This window comes from Eleutherodactylus coqui, chromosome 6 (genome assembly GCF_035609145.1).
Source record: "Eleutherodactylus coqui strain aEleCoq1 chromosome 6, aEleCoq1.hap1, whole genome shotgun sequence".
In the NCBI taxonomy this organism is placed as follows: Eukaryota; Metazoa; Chordata; class Amphibia; order Anura; family Eleutherodactylidae; genus Eleutherodactylus; species Eleutherodactylus coqui.
In genome coordinates this window covers 37,632,049-37,647,755 of record NC_089842.1, presented here as the reverse complement: position 1 = coordinate 37,647,755, position 15,707 = coordinate 37,632,049, and the positions used below count along the sequence as shown (strand labels likewise).

General features: G+C 42.3%; 1 protein-coding gene across 1 annotated transcript in view; it reads left to right on the top strand.

Annotated features, from left to right (window-relative positions):
• The window catches only part of LOC136632041 (uncharacterized), an 83,401-nt gene that overhangs the window by 58,087 nt on the left and 9,607 nt on the right, over positions 1-15,707 (top strand). The window contains exons 17-22 of the mRNA XM_066606608.1: positions 1,108-1,174; positions 1,262-1,393; positions 2,688-3,023; positions 3,136-3,251; positions 5,369-5,460; positions 11,200-11,317. Coding sequence (XP_066462705.1) covers positions 1,108-1,174; positions 1,262-1,393; positions 2,688-3,023; positions 3,136-3,251; positions 5,369-5,460; positions 11,200-11,317 — 861 coding nt within the window. The remainder of the gene's footprint in view (positions 1-1,107; positions 1,175-1,261; positions 1,394-2,687; positions 3,024-3,135; positions 3,252-5,368; positions 5,461-11,199; positions 11,318-15,707) is intronic.

Sequence of the window (15,707 nt, the reverse complement as noted above, 5' to 3'; positions counted from 1 at the left end):
TTACATGGCGGACGTAAGTTCTTTTGTAAGGCCTCCAGCTCCCATGACAACCCATTGGCACCTCGCAAGAGCATAGTTGGGTGCCGATGGGTGACAGGAGAAGTTGGCAGTTGTGGCATGTAAGGCATCAAATGGACAGGATCTGAGATTTCTCTTCTCCTGGCTGTTAGAGCAGGAGCCGGGCCCTGGGTCTTCTCAGCATGAGACACATGTGTCAGGTTAAACCTGCACCATAGTAAAAAGGCATTTGTGTAGGTTTAAGGTGCATTAGTCACTACCGTAAAAAGGCGTATTGGGAGTCATTATGGGCTTAATTAACCCAATTGCATTGACAATTCTCACTTTTCTACTGCCTAAGGCAAAAGCTTAGGTGTCACCCCACCCCATTTATCTCCAAGAAAGGTGTAGGTCTGTAGTGCACCTATTTTTATCTCAGAATGCAGATGAAATAAAAATGTAATGGAGCGTTCACACCCGTCTGCCTCCATGCTACTTCTACTGTTATTATAGTTGCAGTGACAGATATTTGGAATCAGTTGAGTAACATCCTGATTAGTCCCATTGAGTTATTTTGGTTTCTGGAAGGACAGCATGGCATACTCCACGTGTCAGACCAAGAAATATAGGAACATAGTAATTAACCCCTTAAGGACACGCCCCCCTTTTTTCCCCCCATTTTTGTTTTTTTCCTCCCTCCTTTTAAAAAAAATCGTACCTCCTTTATTAATCCATCGACGTCTCTGTATGAGGGCTCGTTTTTTGCGGGACGAGTTGTATTTTTTAAGGGTACTATTTAATCTACCATATAATGTACTGAAAAACTTGTTACATTTTTTGCAAGATGTCCTGTAGTTTACATTGGTGCCATTTCGGAATACATACGGCTTTTTGATCGCTTTTTATTGCATTTTTTCTGGGAGACAGGGGGACTAGAAGTGCTTTTCTGGAATTCCTTGTTTTTTTGGATGACGTTCACAGTGAGGGGTAAATCATGCGCTACTTTGATGCTCAACTCGCCTCATAGTTGATGCGGCCTGGCGCAAATCTTCAGTTACTGTTACAGTAAAACCGTCACTGTATTCTGAATATTGTGTTACTGTGTTTTAGACTTTGGCCAATAAGAATGCATACGAAGGTCTCGTGAACAGCCACATACCAATGCTTTCTTCTATAGGTACGTGATATCCAATAGATAAGAGTATTTAAGAGTTTTATGTAAGATTTCATTTAGACCTGAATGTTTAATTTTTTTCTCTCCTAGGTTTGCAGTTACAACCGCTGCTCTTTATGACCGCTTTACATCGGGAGGACAACCTAAAGAGACTGATCACTGTTAGCCCCATAACAAAGACTTTGGAAGAGATCAAAGAAGCCCTTAAGAAACAGGCTCAAGGTATCGAGTATGTGAAGTCTTGTCTACGATGAGGACATTCTTTTCTTTCCCATCAAATTGGCAGAACCTATTGAGGCCTTGAAAAAAGAACATTTGCATAACTTCTAGTACAACATGTGCAAAAACACAAGGAGGTCCATCCTCAGTCATAGGGGAGGGAAAGGCAAATAGTTTCCTTAAACTCTAGTGCCTGGCCCATTTATGGTCAAACCAATGGTGTTTATCAGATAGAGCCTTCACATAGAAGGCAATTTATTCTAACTTGCATACAGCTACATCAGGCTGGTGGGCCTTCATCCTTACAAGATATAGAAGCCATAGATCTATGGAGAAAGGCCTGGGGAAGACCACTATAGGATATACAAGTTAAGTCAGTTGATTCAAAAGAACTAAAATGCCCAATAACCCTAGCAATGTGAAACACATCTAAAGATATTTTATATATACTTTCCTTTTGTATGCAAAATCATTCAAAATCCTTTTGATCATTTTCTTATCCACATACTGGAACACATATCACCTTTATTGTTTGCTTTGGCTGAGTTCACACGTTCAGGATTTTCTAGAGGCAATTTGCTGGTCTGGAGCATTCAGGCGCATGTTAACACAATGCCAAGGAGGAAAAACATCAGCAATGATCTTAGAGAAGCAATTGTTGTGGTCCATCAATCTGGGAAGGAAATTCAAAGAGGGTATACTTAGTTTTTCTCATGATTTTAATGCAATCATGCTAATTTTCACTGTTGCATCCACTTGGATGTGGAAAGTTGGTGGATTTGATGAGAATTTCTTTGTGTGAACATACGCTTATTCTCTGCACTGGCCATTTATTTCTTTCAAACATGTCCTTCTGAGAAAATGGACATCCTCAGCATGAAAGGTCTTTATCCATCTTGAACCATCACACTGACCTTCTGCTTGCCTTCCGTGTCCACCTATGATTATGTTCTCTTCTTCTCTGCTGGACTAGCTATGTCAAGTTTGACAGTAACTACTAAGAACTGTATAGTCAATTGCAACCACTGAGCACCATTTTGACTTTTCCTCAATGTGTTCAGTATCTCTTACTAGACATATGCATTTCTTAATAGTTCTTTATAGCAATTGGAGTTTTGCTTTTTTGATGCAGAGAACCAAATCTGATGCATAGACATAAATTAAAAATCAGCATGCTGTCTGCCTTAAGCCACCACTAGGGGGAGCTGAAGTGCACACTGCATACAGGTTATCTTTTAGCTAAAATAAGTGTAATGCCGCAGCCTCATTGCCCTCTACTCAACTTTTCGTTTTTCAGACAAAGAAATAAAGGCAAGCTCTGTGCCGGTAACCATTGGCAATCTTGTTCCAATGGACATGAGCCAACTCTCACCCCGTCAGTTAATTATATTCCGGTTTGGCTCCGCTCTCCTCCATCTTGTATGTCAGAGCTGCTCCCAATATCCTCTGCTGCTTCTCATAGCTCAAACAATTCCAAGGATTCAGAGTTACGGACAGATGAAGGAGGATCTGCATCTTGGAGACTCCTACTATGATACAGAAAATAAAATTTTGTTTGTGCCATCCACAAGTCTGCATCATGTCGGGGAGTTAGCAGTGATCATTGTGCATGCAGTGGCACAGATCAGTACAGGTAATTAACAGATAGCAGATATCTTTAATGAATTTTTAATTACCTTGCATTTTGGGGATTTTTTAAACATACAATACATACAATGGATGAAAACTTTGCTCTTTTTTTTTAGGGCTGCATCAAACACCGATTAGTAGTGAATATCTCCAGTGCATGAATGGAGCCATCAGAGCAGTATCTGCTGCTTTCTTCCATTCCTGGGGGACAGAGGGAACGCAGACGGGCAGAGTAAGTGCTATCAGATCGTACACCAGACTTTCTTTATAGAGTAACTAATAGGAGCTCAATGTCCGCACCTAAGAACATGAAAACTTTTAATTGATAGGAAATGTGCATTTTTGCATAGGGTCATCATATGTATTTTCTGTGCATGCAATTTAGGTACCGCTAAACATGCTTCCATAAGTACAAAGTGCTGTAAATGCCTCACGCTCCATGCCCCGTAGAGAATACTTTCAACTAATTCATATTTTCCTAATGAGACTGAGGTATTGGTTAAGGTTCCTGACAAACCAAGATGGCCACCCCATTTCTTTGACTACCTGATGCATTGGTAGGGCATCGGTACTCTCAAGGCACTATATGCTGCTCTGATTGCTAGTATTGCTCACTGGCCATTCAGAACATACTGTCTTAGACTACCAATGTACTACCAATGCACAGTGTCTATCAGGTCAGAGAAATGGTTTGGTTGGTCTAGGACTAGAGGGTCACTAAGTTTTTTGAGCCCCTGTACAATAGGGGCAGACACCATATTTGCTCTTCTTATAATTCTCTGCTGGTCTTATCCTTGCTAATAACATAAGTAGTTAAAACCAAAGATAAAGCACATTACTGTATATTTACTGATCCTGTCTAATAACTAGATGGTGCAAACTTGGACTGTCCTAAAATGCGCCAGTTTCATCACGGTGACTCTGCTGGATGATACATCTGGCACATCATTTGACTGCCTAGTGTAAGTTTATACCACCTATCAGTTGGCTTACTTAATGATAGAGTTTGTGCCAAGAATTGGGGTATTTTGATGGAAAATTGCATTTATGTCACTCCCCGATTCCCGGTAAATACACACCCCTTACCATGAAGCCACACCCCTTTTTCAGATATGACAAAAAAAGCATCTAAAAGTGTCTAAAACATATCATAATTCTGATTCAGTGCATGTAAGACAGTTTTCTGCTGCAACTTGGGCCAGAAAGGTGACAAATTTTCAATAGTGAATCTGCCCCATTGTGTATTCCAACCTGAAATAGTGTTGTGGAGACATTAATAATAAACTGGAATTCGGGGAAATAACTTACAAGATGATGAAAAGAAAGGGGTTAAAGGGGTTGTTCCAGAATTGACTTTTATCGCTTATCCATAGGATAGGCGATAAAAGTCCTATTGGACTGAAAACAGGGGTCCCATGTCCTATCCCTCCCCCCTTCCACCTCCTTCTCTTCACTGCAGACTTGCTGCACCAACTGGCAGTGGTGTGGAGATTGAACACAGCGACTGTCGAGCATGTGCGGCTCACTCTATTCATTTAAGTACAAGTGCTTGGCTATCTCCAACAGTCCCATTGAAGATGAATGGAGTGGCAACCATCACTCCCTTCACTCTCCTCATTGGGGGAATGGTGGGGGGGGGGGGTGCAGTGAGCTTGTAGTGAGGAGGAGACAGGGAAATAGGACCCCTGTTCTCAGTATTGGTGGAATCTCAGTGGGTAGACCAACACCGACCAACCTCTTTAAAGCAATATGTAAGGTAAAGGTTTTCAGCAATAAGCCTACTTTGCATAACCATATGATATGGGAACCCAAAGAATGCTGCGCAAAAAAAGAGAAACAGGATGCAAATCTCAATGTAGGTCGGGAGGGATATTATCTGTCCTTGGAGAGCCCCTAGATGATGAGTGAGGAAACTTATAAGGCCATGCATGCTCCTCTGGGTAATATGCAAATAATGGAGATGAAACAAAACCTCTGCAGCGCCACCTATTGAATGGCAACATTCCTTCAAATCAATGTCTGACTCTTTAAGACTTGTATAAAGAGTTAGACATTGATTTGAAGAAATGCTGCCATCCAATAGGTGGCGCTGCAGAGGTATTTTTTCATCTCCCTTATTTGCAATCTCAATGTAGTATTGGTAAAATAGATTAGGGAACTGAATACAGATGATATCATATGGGACTTGTACCTAGTTGGGTTGTCGTACCCTGTGCACAACTCCACTAACCACAGGCTCATTGGGTTACTGCTGGGCTGGTTCTATATCACTGCCTTTTTGGAGCCCACTTTTTCCTGCTAAATCTCTATTAGTCATTTTTATTTATTTTGTATAATTCTCTGTTCCAGGATAAGGCTGAAATACGGCCTGACATGAAAACAGCAGTCAGAGACCTTCTGAACATACACAAGTTACCAGATCACTATGATAAGCGGAGGAGGTATGTATTGCATTGACCCTCTCCCAGGTGACCGATTGCACAGAGGTAGCATTCTGGTATATACCATAACTAGCTAATGGATTTCTCATATCAGTCATTTTCCTAAAAAGGCCTTGTTGCACCCACTCAGCCATCCTCATACAGAAAAGAGGAACATGTGACAACCTCCCTGTGCACCCATTTTAGACATTTTCCATCAGTTTTGGGCATTTTTACCATACAGAATACTGTAGTCGTGGACCAAAGCTGCTATTATTTATTTTGTCCCCCTGTTTATCCTGTTATGGTTACGTAAAGACAATATTGCCAGTATTTGCATGTCAGTAAGGGTAGCTTAAGGGTTTATTCAGACGACCGTATATCGGCCACGTATTCACGCCGGCCGATATACGGCGTCCCTCTCTGCAGGGGGAGGAGGCTGGAAGAGCCGGGAGCAGTTCTCTGAGCTCCCGCCCCCCTCTCCGCCCCTCTGCACTATTTGCAATGAGGGGAGGCGGGACAGGGGAGGAGCTAATTTCCAAAAAAAACTTAGCCCCACCCCGTCCCGCCTCCTCTCATTGCAAATAGTGCAGAGTAGTGGAGAAGAGGCGGAGAGGGGGCGGGAGCTCAGAGCACTGCTCCCAACTCTTCCAACCTCCTGCCCCTGCAGAGAGGGACACCGTATATCGGCCGGCGTGAATACCCAGCTGATATACGGTCATCCGAATAAGCCCTAAGAGTGTATTTGAGTGTGTATTTGCATGCGCAAAATTTGCATGTGCGATATGCATAGTCTAGAATTTATGGATTTCAATTGGTTTGTTCTCATTTCCCTTTTTCATGCGCAAAAACAACCCGCAGAATACTCTACTTTTTGAATACCAAAAGACCCCGTAGAAGTCTATGGGAGGTGTGCAAATGCACAACTGGATGTGCAATACGCTGCGCAATTCAATAAAAAAATTGAACACATCTGGAACGTCTATACAACCAGACCATGACTGAACATGAGAATAAGGGCAAAGAATAGAACCCATTGATGTCAGTGGGTTCATACACATATCTTGATTTTTCACACACGCAAAAAATAGGGCCTGCTCTCTTTTTCTGTGCATTTGAGCTCCTAAATGTCCCCATAGAAGTTTATGGGAGGTGCGCCAATGTGCGGGAAATGCACAATGGGATGTGCAATACGCTGTACAATTCCTTGATAAAGGAACCCATCTGGAATTCATTAAGCTAAATAACGATTTAAATGAAGACGATCTTCCTGCGCAAAAGTACAGTAAAATACGCCGATACTCATGCACAAAAGCCTTGTACATAGCACAAATATGTTGCGCTGAGGCGTGCGCAAAAACGCAAATGTCTGTGTGAAGGAGCCCCATGCACACAGCAGAGCAGAGACATGGTTTAATTAATTAGCATTTTTAAAAAGATAATGAATGGGAGGAATAGCAGAGCTTTATATAATGAGGAGCCAGAGTCATAGAATAAGCTTTGTAGATGAGATGAATGGGGGAGAGGAGATAAGCTAGGAAGGTGCGGTTCATGGGTGTAATGTGCATAAACTCAGGTCTTATATTTAGCTCAGTGTCTGGAAAGTTCTGGAAAGTTCTTATCAGGTTGAATTTCCATATTTTTATGTCTCTTGTTATTTTTAAAAGGTTCTTTGAGTATTAAGATTGTTAGTCTGGTCTGGTCCAGAGGAATGGTTCCCCACGGGCATATCCAGCTTCTCCATTATTGTAGGTCTGTGTAGATACATTCTGAATTGTAGTCTTTGCTTTCTCCTATGCCTTCAGGGCACCTTATACACGGTGTCCTCCCATCACCATCAGACAGGCACGTTCCCGTGTAACAGCAGAAAGTGCAAGACCTGTACCCACATCCTACCAACAAACACAGTCAACCAATACATAACAGGGCTATAAATGAAACGGGGCGGTCATGTTCCTGCAAGGGGACACTGCTAACCGCTATGTTGCTTTTTCTTTCTTCCTACTCCGGAGGAAGAGAACAGCAAGGGTTGATAGAAACACAGGGAGAACATACAAACTCCATGCAGATATTGTCTTTCATCAGATTTGAAGCTAGGACCCCAATGCTACAAGGCAACAGTGCTAACCACAGAGCTTCTTTGTTACTCCTCTTCCTCTTTCTCATTTTCCTCCTTAATTTTCTTCTCCTGCTACTCCTTTTCATTCTTCTCCTCCACCATTTAATCCTCATCCTCCTTCTTATCCTCTTTTTTTCTCCTCCTCTTTCTCCTCATTTGCCTTACTCTTCCCCTCCTTCGCTTTCTTCTTTTCCTCCTTCACTTCCTACTCCATTTCCTCCTTATTTTTTTTTCCTTTTTCTCTCTTCCCGTTTTCCTCCTTCTCTTTAAGCTTCTTTTCATCCTCCTCCTTTTCCTTCTGTGGTTTCTCCTCCTCTTCCTTCTTCCTCTATACCCTCCTCCTCTTTTTCTCCCCCTCTTCTTTCCCCTCCTTTTTCTCCCCCTCCTTCTTTCCCCTCCTTTTTCTCCCCCTCTTCTTTCCCCTCCTTTTTCTCCCCCTCCTTCTTTCCCCTCCTTTTTCTCCCCCTCCTTCTTTCCCCTCCTTTTTCTCCCCCTCCTTCTTTCCCCTCCTTTTTCTCCCCCTCTTCTTTCCCCTCCTTTTTCTCCCCCTCCTTCTTTCCCCTCCTTTTTCTCCCCCTCTTCTTTCCCCTCCTTTTTCTCCCCCTCTTCTTTCCCCTCCTTTTTCTCCCCCACTTCTTTCCCCTCCTTTTTCTCCCCCTCTTCTTTCCCCTCCTTTTTCTCCCCCTCTTCTTTCCCCTCCTTTTTCTCCCCCTCTTCTTTCTTCTTCTCCCTTTACTCCCCCTCCTTTTTATTTTTCTTCTCCTTGTACTCCTCCTTTTTATCTTTCTTCTTCACCTTGTACTCCTCTTAATTTTTCTTCTCCTTTTACTTCTCCTCTTTATTTTTCTTCTCCTTTTACTCCTTCTCTTATTTTTTCTTCTCTTTAACTCCTCCATCTCTTTCTTCTCCTTTTGCTCCTCCTCCCCTTTATTCTTCTCTTTTTACTCCTCCTTTTCTTTCTTCTTATCCCTTTACTCCTTCTCCCCCTCATCCTCTTTCTTTTTCTCCTTTTCCCCTTCTATATTATACACAACTGAAGATATCACACTCTATTGTAATTTCACATGACCATAAGAGAAGCCTTCTCAGAAGCAGCATACTTTATTCTTGTAAATACAGCTACAAAGCACAATTTATTGTCTACTAGCTTGTTACCTGCGACTTTCTCAGCGTGGAATTTGTATTTTTTAATCCAATCTGTGTTTTGCTGTATATTGAAACGTAAAAAGTTGAATTAGTGAAAGGAATGTAACGGAAATCTGCTGTCAGCAGTTCTCTAGTTTTTGGTCTTGTCTTCTTTTGCTAGGATATAAAGGTTTTGTGGGCTGTATACACGTGAGTATGCCACATACAGCTGCCCATGAGAAAAACATGTTTTCTCTAAATGTACACCTACTACCGTAAGTGTTTGCCCTCGAGCCTTATTGATCGTCATCGCAAATGCTATTTTAAGAGGAAATGCAGCCTTTTGAATTGAAAAAACAAATCCAATGGTATTATCGGAATGCATGGAATTAAAACACTTTCTCCTTTTGGTATTCCAGTCATAATAATGTCTCTTACAATATTAACCCCTTAATGACATGGCCTATTTTGGGCTTAAGGATGCAACGATTTTTCAAAAGCCATAACTTTTTTATTTTTCCGTCGACACGGACGTATAAGGGCTTTTTTTTGCGTTGCGAGCTGTAGTTTTTTATTGGTGCCATTTTTAGGTACAAAGACTATATTGTAAAACTTTTATTATTTTTTTTATGACAACAGGGAGAGAAAACGCATCAATTCTGACATAGATTTTTTTTTACAGTGTTAATCATACAGCATAAATGACACTACATTTTTTCTGCGGGTCGGTACGGTTACAACGATACCAAAATTATAATTTTTTTTAGGTTTTTCCACTTTTTTGCAATAAAACACCCTTTTTTTGGAAATCTTTTTTTTTTTCTCTATGGCTGCATTCAAAGTCCTGTAACTTTTTTATTTTTCTATGTACGGAGCTCTCTGAGGGCTTATTTTTTGCAAGATGAGCTGTAGTTTTTATTGGTACCATTTTGGGGAATATACGGCTTTTTTGATCACTTTTATTGCATTTTTTGGGAGGCAAAATGTTAAAAATTAGCATTTTGCCTCTGTTTTTAGCGGGGTTTTTTACATCGTTACGGACGCGCCAATACCAAATATGTGCCATTTTAATTTTTTTTTTTACGCTAATATTAGAAAAAGCACAAAAAAGGTGTTTTTTAACATTTTTTTTTATACACAATTTCAGTCCTGTATGATCGCTGTGATAAGGCATGGCAGGGCTACTGCCCTGCCATGCCTTATCACTTATACAGCGATCATAGGCATTGGCACTACAGGACGCCAGTGTCTGGTGTTCTGTTGCCATGGCGACAGGCCGGGCTCTTGCCATAACATCGCGAGAGCTGGCTGGAGACAGTGAACTCTTTCCCTGCCGCGATCTACTTAGATGCCCCCCGCCTGCTGTTGCAGCGGGAGGCCGGCTATCACTGACAGCTGGCTACCACTGCAGGATAGCGCGAGATCAGTCATGATCTCGCGCTATCCCGATGATGTAAGGGTACGTCATTTTGTGGGAAGTACCAGCCTGCCATGATGTACCCTTACGTCATGGGGCGGGAAGGGGTTAAAGCTGTGCTGTGATTGGTTGCTATGGGCAACACAGATTTTCTTTAAAATCTCAAACCATGTTAATGTGTCTTTTAATCCAGCGCAACGCCAGGTATCCCTGCTAGCAACAACGTCTGCCCTCACGTGTTTGCCCATTTAGGGAGTCCTAACTTATGATGTACACCCCCTTCCCCTCAGCCCCACTGTATAATTGCTTAAGTGTGGCAACGACGTCTGCCCTTACGTGTCTGCCCATTTGTGCAGACATAGTTTATGATGTGCACCCCCTACCTCTCCGCCTCGCCGGATGGTGCGTCAGTGGAGCGGAGGTGCGTCTCCACATCACCAAATAAATCTGTCTTGTCGCGCTCCCTAGAGAACTCTATACATTTTGTGGATAACACATAGCCCACGCCCTTCCTCAGGATTCAAGCTATCTCTCTGCCAAACTTTATAAAAAGCCATGAAAAGGTAAAAAACAGAGAGTGTTATTTTCGCATTTATGATATTACTATGGATAAAACTGACTTTTTCAAACACTTTGGATGCTTGAAAAAGGTAGTTTTATTGCAAAAATGTGCACTTTGTATCTAGATTTACTTGAATGTGCTTCTGAGAAGGCTCCTCTTGCGATGCTGTGATTCTTTTTTGGGGGTCTTGGAATCTGGGTTCTGGCTACCTAATACCCATGTGCAACAGCAGTTGATTTTGTGGTGACCATTACCTTCTACTACACTTTATTGTAAGTATGAGTCTTCATAATAAGGCCACTAGGTGGCGATGATCTTGGGGTAGTTGACCTGCACCTCCTCAGAGTAAGGTCAGACCTCACTCTATACTCATATTTAACTCTCAGGGAAAACTTTGAACCCTTTTAAGAGACATGTAGTAAACAAAGTGTTACATGTATGTTTACCAGACCCCATCGACCACAATATTCAGTATGTCGCTACATAATTGATCCGCAGATTCAGGTCCACATCTCTGTTCTTGTCATCTCCTTTCAGCTGTGAATTTTACAGCCGGTTTAAAAGCCAAAGAACCATGGAGAGCGTATTTATAAAGAATTCTGGACATCTCCGAGAAATTCCCAAAGAGGAAAGCTCAGATCAGACGGTTCTGCAGGTGGGTCATTGATGTGGATAGATTACATCTTGTATGGGTTATTAACTTTACTTCCCAGTATTCACAAAAAAAGGAGCCATTGGATAACAATCAGGGAGTAAAACCTATATAAACAGTAAACATAAAGCAGACATGTGCAAACAAGCTCTACATTCTCTGCCTCTGTTACAGCACATATGTCTGCACATTATAATGGGTTTACTAACCATTTGGTTAGAAGCCTAATCTGGTCTGGGAAAGCAGAAGGGCATACAATCAGACTCTGCCTGTCTTGTCCAAACTGGACGCGCTGGATCTATAACCCTGAAATACTCACTGGCTGTGAACAAACTATCACTATTTTGTGTGCACTAGTGGTAAAAACAATAAAGAAAACCGACACAAGTAAAACACTGTCCCTATAGATCAGTGGTGGCGAACCTATGGCACGCGTGACAGAGGCGGCATGCAGAGCCCTCCCTGCTGGCATGCACCGCCGTTGGCCGCTCACCATGTTAGTGAAAACCGGTAGGGTACCACGGCTCCCCTGCCAGCATTCACTCAGCAGCGCTGAACCCGGTGCATGCTGTGACGTCAGTGTGCTCTGGAATCCTCCTCCCCCCTCACCTGTCGTCTCCTACTTGGTTCCGCTAGAGTGGAGGAGGAGGGGGTAAGTATATGGGTCTCGGGTCGGGGCACTGTTATTACTATGGGATGTCACTATTACCAATGGGGCCCCATGGGATGTCACTATTACTACTGGGGCCGCTGTGGGATGTCACTATTACTACTGGGGCCGCTGTGGGATGTCATTATTACTACTGGGGCCGCTATGGGATGTCACTATTACTACTGGGGCCGCTATGGGATGTCACTATTACTACTGGGGTTGCTGTGGGGTGTCCCTATTACTACTGGGGGCTGCTGTGGAGTGTCACTATTACCGCTGGGGCCTGCTGTGCGGTGTCACTATTACCGCTGGGGCCTGCTGTGCGGTGTCACCATTACCGCTGGGGCCACCCTGGGGGTCACTTTTACCACTGGGACTGCTCTGGGGGTTCACTATTACCACTGGGGTTGCTTAGGGGGGGGTCACTATTACCGCTGGGGCCGCTGGGGGGTTACTCTTACCGCTGGGGCCACTCTGGGGGGTGCAGGTTGGGTCACTACTACCACTGGAGATGCTCTGGGGGGAACTATTACCGCTGGGGCCACTCTGGGGGGGGGCACTATTACCACGGGGACCGCTCTGGGGGGGGTCACTATCACTGCTGGGGTAGGTTTACATAAGGCGGAAATGCTGCAAAATGTCCACAGCGGAAATTTTCATTGCAAATTCCACAGCATTTCCACGTCCAAAAGCAGTCAAAAATCTGCAACCGTTCTATTTTGAAATACCATTGTCTTTTAAAAAAACGATGGACATAAAAATCATACCTCGTGATAAGCCCCGCCCCCTGACGTGTTGGCACTTTGCGATAAATAAGTGGGTTTTGGGTTGCAGTTTGGGCACTCGGTCTCTAAAAGGTTTGCCATCACTGCTATAGACCCTTTACCCAGGGAAGGGAGCTGCCTATGCACAGATAACACAGGTCAACAAAAAAAAACTTTTTGGAAGCATCAGGCTTAAAATTTTCTTAATCAATTTTTTGCGCTGATTTCAAATCTGTTCTTAGTTTTTTTTCCAGCACGTCTAGTTATTGAGATATTCTAAATTCCGTTTTTGGCATACTGTATATCGTTAAGCATATAAATATAATTCATTATCTAATATTTATTTAGAACTGAATAGTTAATTAAAACATTTTTCATCCATTCAAACTTTATTAACAAATATAAAATTAAAAGCAACATTCTCATCACACCTATCTATCAAAATCTCTGTGAATATGACTTTCTTTTGTAGACTTTTTCTGGTTCATCACGATAAAGCATCCAACAGTAGTCAGCCATCATGCTTTCATTCCAAAACCCTTGATAACGTGTTTCCATCAGCTGTATATCTTGGTGGAATCGTTCACCTTGTTCATTGCTCACAGCGCCCAAGTTTTCTGGAAAAAATGTCCATCGTCGTCAGGTGTAAATTCGACATCAGTCGCGTCTCTAGACGCATCATCAATCACCAATTCGTCTTCGACAGAGTCCAAACCATCGGTCGGTGTTACTGGAACAGGCAGGGAGCTGTCGTGAGGAACCGGTCTAATGGCTGAATCCAAATTCGGGTACACAATTAGGTGCTTATTTTTCGACGAAAATCCGTTGGTATTAACAGCACAAAAGTAGTCTTTCGGTTCTCTCCAAATCATAGGTACAGCAAATCGAAAAGAAGGCTTCCGTTTGTTTAACCAATCTCGTAATAGGCTGGAACAACCGGTACAAACCACATGTGGCGCCCACTTTTTGTCCTGATCTCCCAATGGACAACCAAAATACAATTTATAAATTTTCGAAATTTCGGGTGTAATTTTTCTTCGCTGTGACAATAGCGTAAATTGCCCACAAATGTAACAAAAGGCGTCTGGTGAATTTTTGCAATTTCTAGCCATTATAAGGCAATTTGAGTAAATTCAATGAGTCTGAAAAAGAGAAAACTGGATTAATTTTTGCGTTAAAACCATATCTTAGCACAAAAACGACATATGTGTATCTCAAGATTCAGACGTGTGGGGAAAAATCTGAAGACAGATTTGGAATCAGCGAGAAAAACTACATCTAGTACACCTAAAATTAAAGCTGATGCAAAATCAATGTTGACCGGTGTAACCTAACCTGACAAGGGCAAATCTGATCATGTACCTAGGGCATCAGCGAATCCTACATGGAATAGGAGAAAACCACAGAAAACAAGATGTGAATAATAATAACTGCAGTACTTAACTTTGAGGAGAATCAGGTAACCAGGAGATTCAAGACCAAGCTTAGACTTCTACCACAGTCAGAGGAAGACTGAAATTAAACAGAACTGAACTAAGCACAAGGCCAGGTTTAATAATACTCCCAAATTACCCACAGGTGAGGCCAAGCATGTTTCACCTAATACCACTCCCACCAGAGCCAAAAGATGGAGAAACAAATACAAGACCTGTACCAGATCAATATGGGAAGGGAAGTGAAAGGCCAGGTAAAAATATACAGCTAATTAATACATTTGAGAACCTTGCTATTAGAAGTGGAAAGGAAGAACAGAGACAAAAATTCTGAAGAAAAGTAGAGGAGCAAGAGACACCGATCACAAACTAAAAGGTTTTTATACAAATGCCCAGAGCATGGGAAACAAACAAGGAGAATTGGAGCTCCTAACACAGGAAGAGAAATATGATGTCTTAGGCTTCATGGAAACTTGGTGGAATGATACACATGATTGGACTACAAGGCTTGAAGGATACAACTGATTTATAAGAAACAGACCTAATAAAAGGGGAGGAGGTATTGCATGTATGTTAGGAAAACATACATCTCCACAGAGATTCAAGCTTCAGAGCGTGGAAGTTCTGTAGAAACTGTTTGGGTAAGAATACAAAGAGAGAACAAAAGAAAGGACACCATTGTAGGCATTTACTAAAGGCTGCCCGGACAAGCAGAAGATATGGATGAACTCTTTCTACATCAGATGGCCAAGCTCTGAAAGAAGCATGACATAGTGATCATGGGAAATTTTACCTATCCAGACATTTGTTGGGAATCTCTCTTAGGTAAAAGTAATGGATCCAACAAATTCTTATCCGCTCTTGCTGACAACTTTATCTTCCAAAAGGTAGAAGAGAAAACAAGGGGATCTGCTATCTTGGACCTAATTCTTACCAACAGGGAGGGAATGGTTGAGAAAGTACGGGTGGCTGGGACCTTAGGAGGCAGTGATCATGCTATCCTTGAATCTTGGTTAAAAAGGGGAGGAAGACCTGAGAAGACTCGGACCTCAAGGATGGATTTCAGAAGGCAGATTTTAATGGATTCACTACGAGGGTAGGAAGATCCTGGAACATGGACTTACCGCCTTGTTTCATGCAGTAGCGGCTTGATAAAGACCATAAGTGGTCAAAACGTTGCCTGTGTTGCGATGAAACAATAAAGAAGTTCTTTTACATAAAGATGAAGTGAAGCACCTTTTATGCTGCCACTTCTTTAACAATCTTTTAATAGGGTAGGAAGAATCCAATGGCTGGATTTTCTTAAGGACAGAAATGTCCAAGAAGGTTGGGAAATATTAAAAAATGAGATTCCGAAAGCACAAATCACTAACAATCCCTAAAAGAAGGAAGAATGGGAAGCATTTAAAGAGACCAGGATGGATGAATGCAGAACTTGCACACATGCTAAAACAAAGAAAAATATGTTTAGCAAATGGAAAGAGGGAGAATATAATGGGGTCTGCAGAAGCTGTAGGGCAAGTGTCAGGAAAGCTAAAGCTAAT